General features: G+C 45.5%; 1 protein-coding gene across 4 annotated transcripts in view; it reads right to left on the reverse strand.

Annotated features, from left to right (window-relative positions):
• Positions 1-19,977, reverse strand: part of LOC140205712 (uncharacterized) — a 101,835-nt gene that overhangs the window by 60,980 nt on the left and 20,878 nt on the right. For all 4 annotated transcript variants that reach the window (XM_072273248.1, XM_072273247.1, XM_072273246.1 and 1 more), the window contains exons 3-4: positions 19,075-19,395; positions 1,879-2,015 (exon numbers count right to left, since the gene is read on the reverse strand). In XM_072273248.1, coding sequence (XP_072129349.1) covers positions 1,879-2,015; positions 19,075-19,395 — 458 coding nt within the window. The remainder of the gene's footprint in view (positions 1-1,878; positions 2,016-19,074; positions 19,396-19,977) is intronic.

Consider the following 19,977-nt stretch of genomic DNA (forward strand, 5'->3'; position numbering starts at 1 on the left):
ATCATCCGCTAACTTGGGCACAAAACCATCAATTCCATGATCCAAATCATTGACATATACCACGAATCACTGGCAGCCAACCAGAAAAGGCCCTCTTTATTCTCATAAAACATTACAGCACAGTGCAGACCCTTTGGCCTGCAATGTTGTGCTGACCTTTAATCTACTCTGTCATCAACATATCCCTTCCCTGAAGGTACAGCTTTTAAAGATCATCTTTATTTGTCACATATACATTGAAACATGGCAATAGGTTGTTTTGAGTCAACAATCAACACAGTCCAAGATGTGCGGGGGGCCAACCACAAATGTCACCATGCTTCTGGCATCAACACAGCATGCACACAACTTACTAGCTCTAACCTGTACGTTTTTGAGATGTGGGAGAACACTAGAGCACCCATTGGAAACCCAATGGGTCACAGGGAGAACATACAAACAGTGGCGGGAATTGAACACTGCTAGCACTGTAAAGCTTAATGGTAACTGCTACTGTGTGTTCCTTTCCACATACCCCTACAGTTTTCTGTCATCCATGTGCCTTACTAAGAGTCTCTTAAATGCCCCTAATGTATCTGCCTCTACCACCACCCCTGGCAGGGCATTCCACACATCCACCACTCTGTGTAAAACAACTACCTCTCACATCCCCCACCCCATACTTTCCTCCAATCACCTTAAAACTATGACCCCTAATATTAGTTATTTCAGCCCTGGGAAAAATGTCTCTGGCTGTCCACTCAAACTATGCCTCTTATCATCGTACATACCTCTATCAAGTCATCCCTGTAAAAGAGCCTGCCTACCCATTCATTGTCGGGGAGACCAGATTCAGATTCATCACATGGTACATAGAAACATACAGATAATCATGCCCTTTGCACTCTCACCTTGGAATGTGCTGGGGACAGCTTGTAAGTGTCACCACGCACCCTGGTGCAATCATAGCACGTCCACATGTTTTGAACAAAACATGCAACCAAACACCACCACCAGAACAAACCGCTTTCCTCCCTCCCACCCACTCACACTACCACTGCTATCAAAGGCACCATGTCAGCATGGAGGTTAGAGTGTTGCTATTACAGCTCAGGGCAGCGGAGTCTGCAGTTCAGCTTCAGTGTCCTCTGTAAGCAAGTTTGTACTTTCCTTCAACTTGATGGCATGAATATCAATTTCTCCTTCCAGTTAAAAAAAAATCCCACTCCCCCCCCCCTTCTTCTATTCCCCTCTTACTTCTTCTCACTGCCTATCACCTCCTCCTGGCCTTCCTCCTTCCCTTTCTCAGATGGCCCACTCTCCTTTCCTATCAGGTTCCTTCCTCTGCAGCCCTTCACCTTTCCCACCCACCCAGCATCTCCTATCACCTTCTAGCTACCCTCCTTCCTCTCCCCCTACCTTTTTATCTTGGCATCTTTCCCCCTCCCTTTCCAGTCCTGATGAAGGGTCTCAGCCCGAAACGTTGACTACATCTCTAAGGAGTTCCTCCAGCATTTTGTGTGTGTTGCTCTGGATTTCCAGCATCTGCAGAACCTCTCACATTTATGACTTTACGCTCCTTCCCATGACCATGCAAGTTTGCTCTGGTTTCCCCCCACACACAGCAGCAGACCGGTTAGTGGTTAGTTGGTCATTGTGATTAGGCCAGGGTTAAATCTAGTGGCTGCCGGGTGACGTAGCTCAAAGGGCCAAAAGGACCCGTTTCGTGCTGTATCCCAAATAAATAATGAGAGGGGCAATCAATAGGAAAGGTCAGTCTCTGACTGTCTGTCACCAAATGCAAACAGTGGCGCCACCAAACTTGTCTGGCAGCAGCCAGACTCTGGTCCAGCAGGTGTAGTGTGGGGGTCAATAAGAGCGCCGGGGCAGGGCCAATACCTGCTCAGCTTCTTCCTGGTGATGTGGCCACGGATCCATCGCTGGATGATGTGCACTGGAGAGTGATGGGCCAGGATGGTGTTTACAGTGGCCATCAGTTTTCGAATATTCTCCATCTCATTGCACCAGGTCGACGTCTGTGAGAGAGGCGACAGTATCAATGACAGTATGTGACTCAGCCAGCGATCCAAGGCTTACATTGAACACACATCAGTACAATACAATACAGGTCCTTCAGCCCACGATTTTATACCATCTACTCTAAAATCAAGCTAACCCTTCCCTCCCAAATAGCTCTCCATTCTTTAATCATCCATGCGCCTATCGAAGAGTCTTTTAGATATCCCTAATGTATTTACCTCTATCACAACTCCAGCAGGGCATTCCATGCACCCATCACTTCCAGAGGTAAAGAACTTACCTCTGACATCCCCCCTTACTTTCCTCCAATCACCTTAAAATTAAGTCCCTAGTACAGTATTAGCTATTTCTGCCCTGGGAAAGTGCCTCCCTCTGACTGTCATTTCAACTTATGCCTCTTTTCATCTTGTACACCTCTATCGAATTACCTCGTATCTGCTTCACTCCATACAGCTCACTCAACCTATCCTCAGAAAACATGTTCTGTAATCCAGGCAGCATTCTGGTAAATCTCATCTGCACAATCTCTAAAGCATTCACATGCTTTCTATAATGAGGTGAGCAGAACTGAAAACAATACTCCAAGTAACACGCACAGAATGCTGGAGGAACTCAGCAGGTCAAGCAGCATCTAAGGAATGGATGAAACAGACGACGTTTCAGGCAGATCCTGATGAAGAGTGTCGGGCAGAAATGTCGACTCATTATTCACTTCCATAGAAGCTGCCTGACCTGTTGAGCTCCTCCAGCATTTTGTGTGAATTGCTCTGGATTTAGAGCATCTGCAGAATCTCTTGTGATTATAACATTGCAAGTGTGGTCTAACCAGGGGTTTTATAGAGCTGCAATATTACCTTGCGGTTCTTGAACTCAGTCTGATAATTTTCAAACATTCTACTTAATATTATCCAATTAGGAAATAGCAGCCTGTGCTGATTGTAGTGGCTAACCACAGAGATTTTATCCTAATGCAGCAGAGACTCATTTACATACCACCTTCAGCACGGTCACATCCTGCAAACCACCTTAGAGAAGTGCTGTTTAGCAAAATTTGACACTGAGCCCCAAACACAGCTGGCAGGCAGGAGACTAAACCTTTGTCAAGGACAGTCTCAGAGGAGGAGACAGGGCTTCAGGGAGGGAATTCCAGATCCTGCAGCCTAAACATCTGACGGCTTAGCTGACAACCATGTCGCAATTAAAATTAGGAAGGAGCAAAGGCCAGGACTCGACACGTCAGAGAAGTGGTCACAGAGCCACAGCATCATCCAAAATGAAAATAGGCCATTCAGCCTGTCACATCTATGCCAACCATCATGAACAATGTAAACAGAATAGATTTTGTGGATGCTGATAGGAGAAGAGAGTGGACCATGGGAGAAAGGGAACTGCTAGAGTTTACAGAAATTGACGTTATGTACTTTTAAAAGATCTGACCATGGCCTCCACTACTGCCATGATGAGGCCACTCTCAGGTTGGAGGAGCAACACCTCATATTCCATCTGGATAGCCTCCAACTGATGGTGTGAATATTGACTTCTCAAACTTCCAGTAATTTCTCCCTCTTCATCCCTTTTCCCATTCCCCATTCTGGTTCCCCGTCACCCCTTCTCTTCTCCTCACCTGCCTATGACCTCTCTCTGGCTCCCCTCCTCATTCCCTTTCTTCAAATGGTCCACTCTCCTCTCCAGATCCCTTCTTCTTCAGCATATACAACCCTGAAATTCATTTTCTTGTGGGCATACTCAGTAGATCCAATAACCATAATAGAATCAATGAAAGACCACATCAACAGGGTGGACAATCAGTGTGCTAAAGACAACACTGTGCAAATACAAAAAGAACAATAAATATCGAGAACATGTAATGAAGAGTCCTTAAAAGTGAAGTCCTTAGAAAAGATCTCGGCTTGAAACATCGACAGTTTCTACATTTCCATAGATGCTGCCTGACCTGTTGAGTTCCTTCACCATTTTGTGTGTGTTGCTTTGAAAGTGAAGGCAGCGGCAACAGTTCAGTGTAGTGGTGAGTGAAGTTATCCCCTGTGGTTTAAAAACCAGATAGTTAAGGACTAATAACTTTCTGAATCTGGTGGTGTGGATACTGAGAATCCTGTAGCTTCTTCCTGATAGCAGCAGTGAGAAGACAGCAAGATCTGGGTGGTGGGGCCTCCGGTAATGGATGCTGCTTTCCTGCAACAAAGCTCAGTGTTCATGCTTTACCTGTGATGAACTGGGTTGTATCCACTACTTTTTGTAGGATTTTCCATTCAAGGACGTTGGTGTTTCCACACCAAACTGTGATGCAACCAGCCAATATACTCTGCACCACACACCTATAGAAGTTTGTCAGAATTTTAGATGTCATGCTGAACCCTCACAAATGTCAAAGGAAGTAGACGCGTTTCCATGCTTTCTTCATAACTGCACTTGTGTGCTGGGCACAAGACAAATCCTCTGAAATGATAACACCGAGGAATTTAAAGTTGCTGACCACCTCCAGCTCTGCTCCCCCGATGAGGACTGGCTCATGAACCTCCTGCTTCCTCTTCCTGTAGTCAATAATCAGCTCCTTGGTCTTGTTGACAGTGAGTGAGAGGTTGTTGTTATTCACAACATAGCAAAGTTCAAAATACTGTTATCAAAGTACATACATGTTATTATATACAACCCTGAGATTCATTTCCTTGCAGGCATTCACAGTAATTTCAAAGAAACACACTAGAATCAAAGACTGCATAAAACAAGATGGGAAAACACTAAACCACTAAGGACAACAAATTGTGCAAATACAAAAAGAAAAGAAGAAATAAGAAATAAATATTGAGATCATGAGATGAAAGGTCCTTGAGAGTGATTCTATAGTTTGCGGGAACAGTTCAGTGTTGGGTGAGTGAAGTTATCCCCACTGGTTCAAGAGCCTCTGTCACTGATAATAAACTCGATTCTGATTCTATCAGCCACAACTTATCCTAATCCCAATTTTATTTTACGGTGTACAGTATTCCCAGATTATATAACTCACTGACACATTAGGTGAAATTTACAGTGATCAATTAATCTTCCAACATGGGATACGTCAGGAAAGCCAAGCAGTGGGTGGGGGGAGCCACAGTGGCCAACGTTAGGAAGAGGGGACCGAGTGTAGTGTATCTAAATTTGCTGATGACACTAAATTGAGTGGAAAAGCTAATTGTGCAGAAGATACGGAGAGTCTGCAGAGAGATATAGATAGGTTGAGTGAGTGGGCAAGGGTCTGGGAGATGGAGTACAATGTTGGTAAATGCGAGGAAAAATGGAAGCAGATTATTACTTAAATGGTAAAAAATTGCAGCATGCTGCTGTGCAGAGGGACTTGGGAGCGCTTGTGCATGAATCACAAAAGGTTGGTTTGCAGGTGCAGCAGGTTATCAAGAAGGCAAATAGAATGTTAGCCTTCATTGCTAGAGGGATTGAATTTATGAGCAGGGAGGTTATGCTGCAACTGTACAGGGTACTCTTGAGGCCACACCTGCAGTACTGTGTGCAGTTCTGGTCTCCTTACTTGAGGAGGGATATACTGGCTTTGGAGGCAGTGCAGAGGAGATTCACCAGGTTGATTCCAGAAATGAGAGGGTTAGACTATGAGGACAGATTGAGTTGCCTGGGACTATACTCGCTGGAATTCAGAAGAATGAGAGAGGATCTTATAGAAACATATAGAATTATGAAAATAAGACTGAGGTAGGAAAGTTGTTTCCACTGGTAGGTGAGACTGAAACTTGGGGACATAGCCTTAAGATTCAGAGGAGTAGATTTAGGATGGAGATGAGGAGGAACTGCTTTTCCCAGAGAGTGGTGAATCTGTGGAATTCTCTGCCCAGGGAAGAAGTGCAGGCTACCTCAGTAAATATATTTAAAAGGAGGTTGGGCAGACTTTTGCATAGTAGGGAGAATTAAGGGTTTATGGGGAAAAGGCAGGTAGGTGGAGATGGCCAGATCAACCATGATTTCACTGAATGGCAGAGCAGGCTTGATATGTCTTATAACTTGCTCCTAGTTGTTACGTTCTTATGACCGAACCCTGGACTCTGGAGTTATGATGCAAAGACTCTCCCCAACATTCCCCCACCCTCACACCACTGTGACAACTTCCCTGTGACAGACTCTCCCCAACACTCCCCCTCCCTCACACCACTGTGACAACTTCCCTGTGACACACTCTCCAAAACACTCCCCCACCATCACACCACTGTGACAACTTCCCTGTGACAGACTCTCCCCAACATTCCCCCTCCCTCACACCACTGTGACAACTTCCCTGTGACAGACTCTCCCCAACACTCCCCCACCCTCACACCACTGTGACAACTTCCCTGTGACACACTCTCCCCAACATTCCCCCACCCTCACACCACTGTGACAACTTCCCCGTGACACAGACTCTCTCCAACACTCCCCCTCCCTCACACCACTGTGACAACTTCCCCGTGACAGACTCTCCCCAACATTCCCCCACCATCACACCACTGTGACAACTTCCCTGTGACAGACTCTCCCCAACATTCCCCCACCCTCACACCACTGTGACAACTTCCCTGTGACAGACTCTCCCCAACATTCCCCCACCATCACACCACTGTGACAACTTCCCTGTGACACACTCTCCCCAACATTCCCCCACCATCACACCACTGTGACAACTTCCCTGTGACAGACTCTCCCCAACATTTCCCCCACCCTCACACCACTGTGACAACTTCCCTGTGACAGACTCTCCCCAACACTCCCCCACTCTCACACCACTGTGACAACTTCCCTGTGACACACTCTCCCCAACATTCCCCCACCCTCACACCACAGTGACAACTTCCGTGACAGACTCTCCCCAACATTCCCCCACTCTCACACCGCTGTGACAACTTCCCCGTGACACACTCTTCCCAACACTCCCCCACCCTCACACCACTGTGACAACTTCCCCGTGACAGACTCTCCCCAACACTCTCCCACCCTCACACCACTGTGACAAATTCCCTGTGACAGACTCTCCCCAACATTCCCCCACCCTCACACCACTGTGACAACTTCCCTGTGACAGACTCTCCCCAACATTCCCCCTCCCTCACACCACTGTGACAATTTCCCTGTGACAGACTCTCCCCAACATTCCCCCACCCTCACCACCCTCAAGGGTGGTAATCTCAGGATTGCTACCTGTGCTAGGTGCCAGTGAGGGTAGGAATAGGATGCTCTGGAGGATGAACAAGTGGCTGAGGAACTGGTGTAGGGGGCAGGGTTTCAGATTTCAGGATCATTGGGACCTCTTCTGGGGCAGGTGGGACCTGTACAAGAGAGACGGGTTACACTTGAACCACAGGGGGACCAATATCCTTTCAGGGAGGTTTGTTAGTGCTATTGGGGAGGCTTTAAACTAGATTTGCAGGGGGATGGGAACCAGTGTAGCTGGGGTAAAAATAAATGATATTGAAAGTTTAAGCAAATCCGCTGATAGAAAGGTTGTGAGTGGTGGTAAAAATCTTCTGAGGTGTATATATTTCAATGCTAGGAGTATTGCGGGGAAGGCGGATTAGTTGAGGGCGTGGATTGACACGTGGAATTATGATGTTGTAGCAGTTAGTGAAACTTAGCTACAGGAGGGGCAGGACTGGCAGCTTCCGGGGTTCCGATGTTTCAGATGTGATCGAGGCAGAGGAATGAAAGGTGGGAGAGTAGCATTGCTTGTTAGGGAAATTATTACAGCAGTGCTCAGGCAGGACAGATTAGAGGGGTTGTCTACTGAGTCCTTATGGGTGGAGCTGAAAAACAGGAAAGGTATGGCCACATTAGTGGGATTGTATTACAGACCACCCAATAGTCAACAAGACTTGGAAGAGCAAATCTGCAGAGAGGTAGCAGGCAACTGCAGGAAACATAAAGTTGTGGTGGTAGGGGATTTTAATTTTCCATACATCGATTGGGACTCCCATACTGTTAGGGGTCTAGATGGTTTAGAGTTTGTAAAATGTGTTCAGGCAAGTTTTCTAAATCAGTATATAGAGGGACCAACTAGAGGGGATGCAATATTGGATCTCCTGTTAGGAAACGAATTAGGGCTAGTGACGGAAGTCTGTGTAGGGGAGCACTTTGGTTCCAGTGATCATAACACCATTAGTTTCAATTTGATCATGGACAAGGATAGATCTGGTCCTAGGGTTGAGGTTCTGAACTGGAAGAAGGCCAAATTTGAAGAAATGAGAAAGGATCTAAAAAGCGTGGATTGGGACAGGTTGTTCTCTGGCAAAGATGTGATTGGTAGGTGGGAAGCCTTCAAAGGGGAAATTTTGAGAGTGCAGAGTTTGTATGTTCCTGTCGGGATTAAAGGCAAATTGAATAGGAATAAGGAACCTTGGTTCTCAAGGGATATTGCAACTCTGGTAAAGAAGAAGAGGGAGTTGTATGAAATGTATAGAAAACAGGGGGTAAATCAGGTGCTTGAGGAGTATAAGAAGTGCAAGAAAATACTTAAGAAAGAAATCAGGAGTGCAAAAAGAAGACATGAGGTTGCCTTGGCAGTCAAAGTGAAGGATAATCCAAAGAGCTTTTACAAGTATATTAAGAGTAAAAGGATTGTAAGGGATAAAATTGGTCCTCTTGAAGATCAGAGTGGTCGGCTTTGTGCGGAACCAAAGGAAATGGGGGAGATCTTAAATAGGTTTTTTGCGTCTGTATTTACTAAGGAAGCTGGCATGAAATCTATGGAATTGAGGGAATCAAGTACTGAGACCATGGAAACTGTACAGATTGAAAAGGAGGAGGTGCTTGCTGTCTTGAGGAAAATTAAAGTGGATAAATCCCTACGACCTGACAAAGTGTTCCCTCGGACCTTGAAGGAGACTAGTGTTGAAATTGCGGGGGCCCTGGCTGAAATATTTAAAATGTCGCTGTCTACGGGTGAAGTGCCGGAGGATTGGAGAGTGGCTCATGTTGTTCCGTTGTTTAAAAAAGGATCGAAAAGTAATCTGGAAAATTATAGGCCGGTGAGTTTAACGTCAGTAGTAGGTAAGTTATTGGAGGGAGTACTAAGAGACAGAATCTACAAGCATTTGGATAGACAGGGGCATATTAGGGAGAGTCAACATGGCTTTGTGCTTGGTAGGTCATGTTTGACCAATCTGTTGGAGTTTTTCGAGGAGGTTACCAGGAAAGTGGATGAAGGGATGGCAGTGGATATTGTCTACATGGACTTCAGTAAGGCCTTTGACAAGGTCCTGCGTGGGAGGTTAGTTAGGAAAATTCAGTCGCTAGGTACACATGGAGAGGTGGTAAATTGGATTAGACATTGGCTCGATGGAAGAAGCCAGAGAGTGGTGGTAGAGAATTGCTTCTCTGAGTGGAGGCCTGTGACTAGTGGTGTGCCACAGGGATCAGTGCTGGGTCCATTGTTATTTGTCATCTATATCAATGATCTGGATGATAATGTGGTAAATTGGATCAGCAAGTTTGCTGATGATACAAAGATTGGAGGTGTAGTAGATAGTGAGGAAGGTTTTCAGAGCCTGCAGAGAGACTTGGACCAGCTGGAAAAATGGGCTGAAAAATGGCAGATGGAGCTTAATACTGATAAGTGTGAGGTATTGCACGTTGGAAGGACAAACCAACGTAGAACATACAGGGTTAATGGTAAGGCACTGAGGAGTGCAGTGGAACAGAGGAATCTGGGAATACAGATACAAAATTCCCTAAAGGTGTCGTAAAGAGAGCTTTTGGTACATTGGCCTTTATTAATCGAAGTATTGAGTATAAGAGCTGGTATGTTATGATGAGGTTGTATAAGGCATTGGTGAGGTCGAATCTGGAGTATTGTGTTCAGTTTTGGTCACCAAATTACAGGAAGGATATAAATAAGGTTGAAAGGGTGCAGAGAAGGTTTACAAGGATTTTGCCAGGACTTGAGAAACTCAGTTACAGAGAAAGGTTGAATAGGTTAGGACTTTATTCCCTGGAGCGTAGAAGAATGAGGGGAGATTTGATAGAGGTATATAAGATTACCATGGGTATAGATAGAGTGAATGCAAGCAGGCTTTTTCCACTGAGGCAAGGGGAGAAAAAAAACCAGAGGACATGGGTTAAGGGTGAGGGGGGAAAAGTTTAAAGGGAACATTAGGGGGGGCTTCTTCACACAGAGGGTGGTGGGAGTATGGAATGAGCTGCCAGACGAGGTGGTAAATGCGGGTTCTTTTTTAACATTTAAGAATAAATTGGACAGATACATGGATGGGAGGTGTATGGAGGGATATGGTCCATGCGCAGGTCAGTGGGACTAGGCAGAAAATGGTTCGGCACAGCCAAGAAGGGCCAAAGGGCCTGTTTCTGTGCTGTAGTTTCTATGGTTCTAACTTCCCTGTGACAGACTCTCCCCAACATTCCCCCACCCTCACACCACTGTGACAACTTCCCCGTGACACACTCTCCCCAACACTTCCCCAGCCTCACACCACTGTGACAACTTCCCTGTGACACACTCTCCCCAACACTCCCCCACCCTCACACCACTGTGACAACTTCCCCGTGACACACTCTCCCCAACATTCCCCCACCCTCACACCACTGTGACAACTTCCCTGTGACACACTCTCCCCAACACTCCCCCACCCTCACACCACTGTGACAACTTCCCCGTGACAGACTCTCCCCAACATTTCCCCCACCCTCACACCACTGTGACAACTTCCCTGTGACAGACTCTCCCCAACATTCCCCCTCCCTCACACCACAGTGACAACTTCGCTATGCAATAAATACATTGAAAGGTGTAACACAAATGAGGTTGTAAACAGCAAAAGAAATTTAAAGGAACAAATGACAGTCAGGAAAAGAATAAAACCAATATAACTAGTCATAACTTTGCTTTATGGAAGTGTATTGTGGCAAAGTGTCAGAAAGATAAACAGCCTTTCACACTACATCTTAATGGTTCTAGTACTGCTGTAGTCAGACCCTGGACCAATAGCCTCAACCTGTGAATCTGATCACACTACATCTTAATGGTTCATGTGCTGTAGTAGTTAGACCTTCAACTAATAACCTCAACTCATGAATCTGATTCCCACCCAGCAAAAGGAGCATTTAAATTCAATTAACTAAATAAATGTGAAATAAAATCCATTAACCAACCAGTTAAACAGACACACAAGGAGCTGGAGAAACTCAATGGCTTAATTCCATAGACACAAAAGACTCTGCAGATGCTGGAAATCCAGAGCACACAAACAAAATGCTGGAGCAATTCAGCAGGTCTGGAGGGATTGATGGAAATAAAAAACAGTCCATGTTATGGAGCAAGATAGAATGGTGGAGCAGACTCAATGGGTCAAATAGCCCAAATTTGTGCCCATGTGTTACGGTCCTACCAAGCCACTTTCTTACTAGAATGTTAATTCACCATCACATTCTCAAAGAGAACTAGCGAGGAGAATGAAAATGTGTAAGCAATGCTGATGTGGAAACTGCCTGCCTGTGAGGTTTGTCGAACAGTCAGTGAAGTACCTGGAAAATCAACTGGATGGGAAATCAGAGGGAAATGAGATTTACAGAGTACAAGCAAACATTCAGTGAATAGGAGCAATGAGAATGCTCTGCAAGTTACCAACAGTCAAGAGGCCAAGCGATAGTACAAACCACCAAGAGGATCACTGGGGTTTCCCTCTTCCATTTATAACATTTACAGGGAGTGTTGTATACAAAGGGTCGAAAGCATTGTTGAGGAGCCCTACCACCCATCCCACTACCAACAGGAAGGAGCTGCAGGAACATCAGGACTGGGACTGCCAGACTGGGTAACTGTTTCATCCCTCAGGCTGTGACACCACAAGCTTCGTATCTAGGACAGCAAACTGTTTATCTGTGCTGTGCACTGTGTGCATTTTGAATTATATATTATTTACTTAATTATGGTAATATTTTGTTTTATGATTCCTTAAGATTGCCATAGCTGGGCATGGTCGTGGGGAGAAACTCCCACTATTTTTTAAATGCTCCCATGGTGTGCGACACAAATAGCCTCTGGCAGCCAAGTCCATCTCCCAGCCTTCATGTGTAGTTTAGCTACTAAGCCCAATGGAACCATTTCTACTGACAAGAGAGGGGGCAAAGGTGCTCTACTGGCACCTTAAATCCAGTTCCTACGGGCAGATGGGGCTTGTCAGCCGTGGAGCTGTAGTCCCTAAGTTTTCTTCAAGACTGACTGGCTGCTCATGTGATGCTGTGGGTGCCAAACTGTATCAGTCTCGGCCATTCCTTTGGGTTCATCAGATGTGTGGATGGGGGAGCTTGCTACATGGGCAACAGCTTGCTCTCCATATTGCACTGCCCAGGCTTGCACATGACAGCTAGGACACACCATCCATGGTTGAGCTTAACCGACGGAGACCTCAGAATTTTGTTTTATGAGCTGTGTATGGGTGGACCGTGATCCAGAGGAACTTTATATCGTTTGGTTATATATATGTACAGTCGGATGAGAATAAACTTAAACTTCTGTACAGGAATGATTGGATGAGATGGAACTGAAGCAGGTTAATGGGTAAAGGCTGGGAAGACTGCCACAAAATGCACCAGCCTTTAACATAGAACATATAACAATGCGACACAGAAACTGGCCCTTCGATCCATGAAATCTGTGTCAAAGTCAGTGGCAATTTAAAAGAATATAATTTGCTTGTATAGGGTCCACATCCCTCCATGTCCATTTGTCTGCCTAAATGCCTCTAAACATTGTCGTCATATCTGTCTCCACCATCTCCCCTGGCAGTACATGTTAGACCCCATCAATCTCTGTGTAGAAAAAAAATTTGCCTCATAAGTCATTAAATTTCACCCTCTACACCCTTCAGTATTTGACGTTTCCACCATGAGAAAAAAGACTCTGGCTCTCTACTCTATGTCCCTCATAACCAAATAGACCTCTCTTCTGCCTCCAATGAAGTTCTCCAATCTGCCTTTGCAGCTAATGCTCTGTAATCCAGGCAACATCCAAGTAAGCTACTTCTGAACCCTCTCTAAAGTGCCGACATCCTTTCTGTAATGGGGCAATGAGAATTATACACAATACTCTAATGTGCCATAACCTCAGTTTGACACAGCTCAACATGACTTGCTAACTTTTAAACACGACACCCCACCTGACGAAAACAAGACAAGGTTACCAAGTGATTGCATCACTGATGATGTATTCAGAGCTTGAGAAGCATTTGTCAAATTTACAAGAGTTAACCAATCAGATAGCCTGTATTCAAATAATGTAATACCAAAAAGCTTCCAGAATGATACGAAGAACTATAACCACTAGGGGACACACTGAACAACTGCATTTACATACTGTGACCACTAGGGGACACACTGAACAACTGCATTTACATACTGTGACCACTAGGGGACACACTGAACAACTGCATTTACATACTGTGACCACTAGGGGACACACTGTACAACTGCATTTACAAACTGTGACCACTAGGGGACACACTGAACAACTGCATTTACATACTGTGACCACTAGGGGACACACTGAACAACTGCATTTACAAACTGTGACCACTAGGGGACACACTGAACAACTGCATTTACATACTGTGACCACTAAGGGACACACTGAACAACTGCATTTACATACTGTGACCATTAGGGGGCACCCTGAACAACTGCATTTATATACTGTGACCACTTGGAGACACACTGAACAACTGCATTTACATACTGTGACCATTAGGGGGCACCCTGAACAACTGCATTTATATACTGTGACCACTTGGGGACACACTGAACAACTGCATTTACATACTGTGACCATAGGGGACACACTGAACAACTGCATTTATATACTGTGACCACTTGGGGACACACTGAACAGCTGCATATACAAGCAACACACATCAAAGCCGCTGGTGAACACAGGTGAACACAGCAGGCCAGGCAGCATCTCTAGGAAGAGGTACAGTCGATGTTTCGGGCCGAGACCCTTCGTCAGGACAGCATCTGCAAAATTCCTTGTGTAACTGCATTTACATACTGTGACTACTAGGGGACACACTGAACAACTGCATTTACATTCTGTGACCACTAGGGGACACACTCATCAATTCAATATACACACCGTGGCCACTAGAAAACATACTAAATAGTTACATGCATACAGACAGTTATAAAAAGATAGAAGCAGGTAATTAATTGTTAAACTGCAAAGACAATAACAATAATCATCCAGACTAATCCAATAGCAGGCTGAGGTAGGTGGCTTTAAGGAAAGGTGGATTTTAATGGGTGGGTTTCTATGGGGAAATGGGTCATCTGTAAAGCAGTTTATGTGAAGTGGTTCAGGAAGAGACCTCATCACCATTCTCAAAGGACGGCCAGTTAGAGTGGCCATTGCCTGCCACGCCACTTTTAAGAATTTCCCTTGCTATTCTGTTTTACTCTGATGTACAGAGAGATCCTGGGGGGGGGGGGGGGGGTGAAAATCCATAGCTCCCGGAAAGTGGCAACACAACTGTGAAAGGTGCTGTACTGCAAAGGTGTTCCGCAATATTTTAACCTGCATGCTTGCCTTTATCGGTCGGGCACTGAGTACCTAAAGGAATTAGGAAGTCATCTGATTTATTTAGAGATACGGCACAGAACAAGCCCTTCTGGCACAATGGGCACGTCACCCCAGCAACTCCCAAGTTAACTATAGCCTATTCACGGGACAATTTATAATGACCAATTAACCTACTAATCACCACGTCTTTGGACTGGAGTGCATTCTGTAGGCTAACACCTTAGACTCCTTACAGAGGACACCAGAATTGAACTCTGAACTCAGACAACCTGAGTTAGTCCTGACGAAGGGTCCTGACCTGAAACGTCGGCTGTACCTCTTCCTAGAGATGCTGCCTGGCCTGCTGCGTTCACCAGCAACTTTGATGTGTGTTGCTTGAATTTCCAGCACCTGCAGAGTTCCTGGTGTTTGCTCTGAGTTGTAATAGTGTTGTGCTACCGTGGCACTGTATAAAACTCTGGTCAGGCCACATCTGGAATACAGTACTAAAACATAGAAACATAGAAAACCTACAGCACAATACAGGCCCTTTCACCCACAAAGCTGTGCCGAACATGTCCCTACCTTAGAAATTACTAGGCTTACCCATAGCCCTCTATTTTATTAAGCTCCATGTTCCTATCTAAAAGTCTCTTAAAAGACCCTATCATATCCGCCTCCACCACCGTTGCCGGCAGCCCATTCCACACACTCACCACTCTGCGTAAAAAACTTACCCTGACGTCTCCTCTGTACCTACTCCCCAGCACCTTAGACCTGTGTCCTCTTGTGGCAACCATTTCAGCCCTGGGAAAAAGCCCCTGACTATCCACACAATCAATGCCTCTCATCATCTTATATATCTCTATCAGGTCACCTCTCATCCTCCGTCACTCCAAGGAGAAAAGGCCGAGTTCACGCAACCTATTCTCATAGGGCATGCTCCCCAATCCAGGCAACATCCTTGTAAATCTCCTCTGCACCCTTTGTATGGTTTCCACATCCTTCCTGCAATGAGGCAACAAGAAGTGAGCACAGTACTCCGTGGGGTCTGACCAGAGTCCTATATAGCTGCAACATTATCTCTCAGCTCCTAAACTCAGTCCCATGGTTGATGAAGGCCAATGCACTGTATGCCTTCAGTTCAGGCAGCTTCATCACCAGAAGGATATAGAAGCTTTAGAAAGGGTGCAGCAGTGGAGGGGCAGAAGCTGTTCCTAAAATGTTTTGATCTAAAGTGTAAGCGGACAAAGTTTAAGGGAGATGTGTGGGGTTATTTTTTTTGCCAGAGTGGCAAGTGGTTGAAAAGACTGCAAGTGAGATGGTGGACACAGGCACAATGGTGGCTTTTAAGAACCTCTCAGATGGGCACATGCAGGGACATGGTTTAATCTAGCATCATGGTCAGTACAGTCCTGATGGGCCAAAGGGCCTGTCCCTGCACTGTACTGCTTTTTGTCCTAATTTCACTTCTTTAAATTGATGCAGTCGCCCCTCAGTCCCTCAGTGCAGTGAATTCTGAGAAGTTTACACCTCAGACTCAGACTGTAGCTCACTGAGATGTGTATTAAACACATTGAGACGGAAGGCTAAAGACGACAGTCTGGGTCTGAACACTCAGTTCTTGAGAAACTCGACTTGCATCTGGTCCCAGGATGAAGGCAGAGCAGAGTTTTATTAAAACAAATCCCTGGAAACAGATCAGGACAGTTAATTGGTCACTGTACATTGCCCCCGAGTGTGGGTGAGTGGTGGATGCTGGGGAAGATGTATGGGGATGTGGGGAGGATAGGGTAGGATTAGTGTAATAGTGATCACAAGAGATCCTGCAGGTGCTGGAAGCCCAGAGCAACACACACAGAATGCTGGAGGGATTCAGCTGGTCAGGCAGCAATGAACAAACAGCTGATGTTTCAGGCCGAGACCCTCCATGCGGACAAAAAGGAAGCAGGGTGAAGATGCCAGAATAAGGTGGTAGGGGAGAGAAAGGAGCACAAACTGAAAGGTCATAAGTGGGGAGATGAAGTAAGAGCTGGGAGGTGATGGGTGGAAAAAGTAAAGGCACACACACGATGATGGAGATGCTGGAAATCCAAAGCAACAAAATGCTGGAGGAACTCAGCCGGCCAGGCAGCATCTGTGGAAAAGAGTACAATCGATGTTTTGGGCCGAGACACTTCGTCAGGACTGGAAAGGAAGATTAGTCAGAGTAAGGAGGTGGGGAGGGGGAAATACAAGGTGGTAGGTGATAGGTGAAACTAGGGCAGGGGTGAAATAAAGAGCTGGGAAGTTGATTGGAGAAAGAGATTAAGGGCTGGAGAATGGGGAATCTGATATGAGAGGACCAAAGACCATGGAAGAAAGGGAAGGGGGAAGAGCAACAGAGGGAAGTGATGGGAAGATAAAGAGATAAGATGAGAGAAGAAAACAGGAATGGGGAATGGTGAAGGAGAGGGGAGAGCAATTACCAGAAGTTGGAGAAATCAATGTTCACGCCATCAGGTTGGAGACTACCCAGACGGAATACAAGGTGATGCTCATCCAACACAGTTGTGACCTAAGTAAAGGGTTGGAGAAGAAGGAATCTGATAGAACAGGAGAGCTGACCTTGGGATAAAGGGAATGAAGGGAAGGGAATGAAGGGAAGTGACAGGCAGATGAGGAGAAGAGGTAAGAGGCAAAGTAGGGAGTAGAAAAAGAGAGAAGGGAGAGGGAAAAAAGTTAGTAGAAGGAGAAATTGATGTTCATGCCACTATGTAGGAGGCTACCTAGATGGACTTGGTACCCCACCCTGAGAGTGACCTCATCGTTGCAAAACAGAGGCCATGCACAACCTATTAGTGTAAATAGGTCAGCTTGGATTCATAGAAACATAGAAAATAGGTGCAGGAGTAGGCCATTTGGCCCTTCGAGCCTGCACCGCCATTCAGTATGATCATGGCTGATCATCCAACTCAGAACCTTGTACCAGCCTTCCCCCCATAGCCCCTGATCCCTCTAGCCACAAGGGCCATATCTAACTCCCTCTTAAATATAGCCAATGAACTGGCCTCAACTGTTTCCTGTGGCAGAGAATTCCACAGATTCACCACTCTCTGTGTGAAGAAGTTTTCCTAATCTTGGTCCTAAAAGGCTTCCCCTTTATCCTCAAACTGTGACCCCTCGTTCTGGATTTCCCGAACATTGGGAACAATCTTCCTGCATCTAGCCTGTCCAATCCCTTCAGGATTTTATATGTTTCAATAAGATCCCCCCTCAATCTTCTAAATTCCAATGAGTATAAGCCTAGTCGATCCAGTCTTTCATCATATGAAAGTCCTGCCATCCCAGGAATCAATCTGGTGAAACTTCTTTGTACTCCCTCTATGGCAAGAATGTCTTTCCTCAGATTAGGGGACCAAAACTGCACACAATACTCCAGGTGTGGTCTCACCAAGGCCTTGTACAACTGCAGTAGCACCTCCCTGCTCCTGTACTCGAATCCTCTTGCTATGAATGCCAGCATACCATTTGCCTTTTTCACCGCCTGCTGTACCTGCATGCTCGCTTTCAATGACTGGTTTGTAATGACACCCAGGTCTCGTTGCACCTCCCCTTTTCCTAATCGGCCACCATTCAGATAATAATCTGTCTATTTAGTGGGTTAAAGGGTCTGGGTTTCAGCCAATTCTGTCTACTCCCGCTTTGCACTAAAATGGACTTAGCTAAAGATTAACTTTATTTGTTGTAACACCATAGAAACTATGATCCAACAAAACACCCAGTGAAATGCATTGTTTGGGTTACAAACACAGCCCAGGGTTATGCTGATGGCAGCCCACAAGTGTCACCGTGCTTCCAGCACCAACATAATATGCTCTTAACTTACTAACTCTAACCTGTATGTCTTTGGAACGTGGGTGGAGGGGGGGGAAGAAAGAGAACCCATTGTACGCTTTCCCAACGTTTGTGGGAGAACGTACAGACAATGGCGAGAAATGAACCCCCAATCTTCCTATCACTGGCACTGTAAAGCGTTACGCTAACCACAATGCTACCATGCCAACACTATTATTGTTCCAATTGTATTTATTATCATTACATTTTTATTACTATCTTAGCAACAATTGTGTGTAATTTATGTCGATGTTTTTCTCGTGAAGGCTGCCTATCTGACACTCTGCCTGTGATGCTGCTGCAGGTCAGTTTTCCAGTGCTTCTGTACAGACATGGACTTGTGTAGATGACAACAAACTGGAGCTTGAGTTTAATTTGATCCATCTACAAATCCGACAGCAGTATGCGTGCACCTTCAACAGAAGGACTGCAGTAATATTTCACGTAGCCTGTGAATGAATAATTATAACAAAGAGTTTCCCATTGGAAACTGCAATCCATCCTTCCCCTTTCAATCCTGATGGATTCTCAGCCTATTTCCAGCAATTTATTTCTGCTCTTCTGTCTGATCTCTGGGGAAACTGAAGCACTTTTTCCTCTCAATACCAGACAATGGCACCAACCTGGGAAACTGCAGGAACTTCAAGAAGAAACTCAGGATTTAAAGCTTTGAATCTCTCATTTCTTGGCCAATCCTCCATGACTTCCTCATCGGCAATGACAAAGTTGTCCAGAGCTTTGAGAGACCAGATGTTGTTGACGATGAAGTGTCGATAGTTTGGCAAGAGGCTCACGGGGGTGTCGGACAAGGTCAGAACGGTAAGCCGTGGGCAGGCACACAGGGCTTCAATGTCATTCGCGTCACCAATGATGTTGTTGTGCAGGTAGAGAACTTGCAGACACCTCATATCTGACCAAAAGCTCTCACCTGGAAGCTCAGTGATCTAACAACAGAAACAGAGACAATGTTATTGGTACAAATTGTTCAGACCGAACTCAAGAGTATTGTGAGCAATTATGGGCCCCTTATTGAAGAAAGGGTGTGGTAGCATTGGAGAGGGTCCAGCGGAGGTTCACAAGAATGATGCTGGGAATAAAATGGTTAACATATGAGGAGTGTTTGATGGCTCGTGACTTATATTCACTGGAGTTTAGAAACTAGTGGAGGACGGAGCTCATTGAAACCTATCAAATATTGAATGGCTTAGACAGAGTGCATGTGGAGAGAATATTTCCTATAGTGGGGGAGTCTAGGACCAGAGGGCTTCTCTAGAATAGAAATAAGGAGGTATTCATTGCCACAGATGACCATAGAGGCCAAGTCATAGGGTATATTTTAAGTGGAAATTGATAGATTCTTGATTAATCAGGGTGTCAAGGGTTACTGGGAGGGATAATAAGTCAGCCACGATACAATAGCAGTGCAGATTTGATAGGCCGAATGGCCTAAATCTGCTTCTATGTCTTGTGGCCTGAGCACAGGAGATTCTTCAGCTTGTTAGTGTCTATTCTCTAGGGAAAGGTAG

This window comes from Mobula birostris, chromosome 12, assembly GCF_030028105.1.
Source record: "Mobula birostris isolate sMobBir1 chromosome 12, sMobBir1.hap1, whole genome shotgun sequence".
NCBI lineage: Eukaryota > Metazoa > Chordata > Chondrichthyes > Myliobatiformes > Myliobatidae > Mobula > Mobula birostris.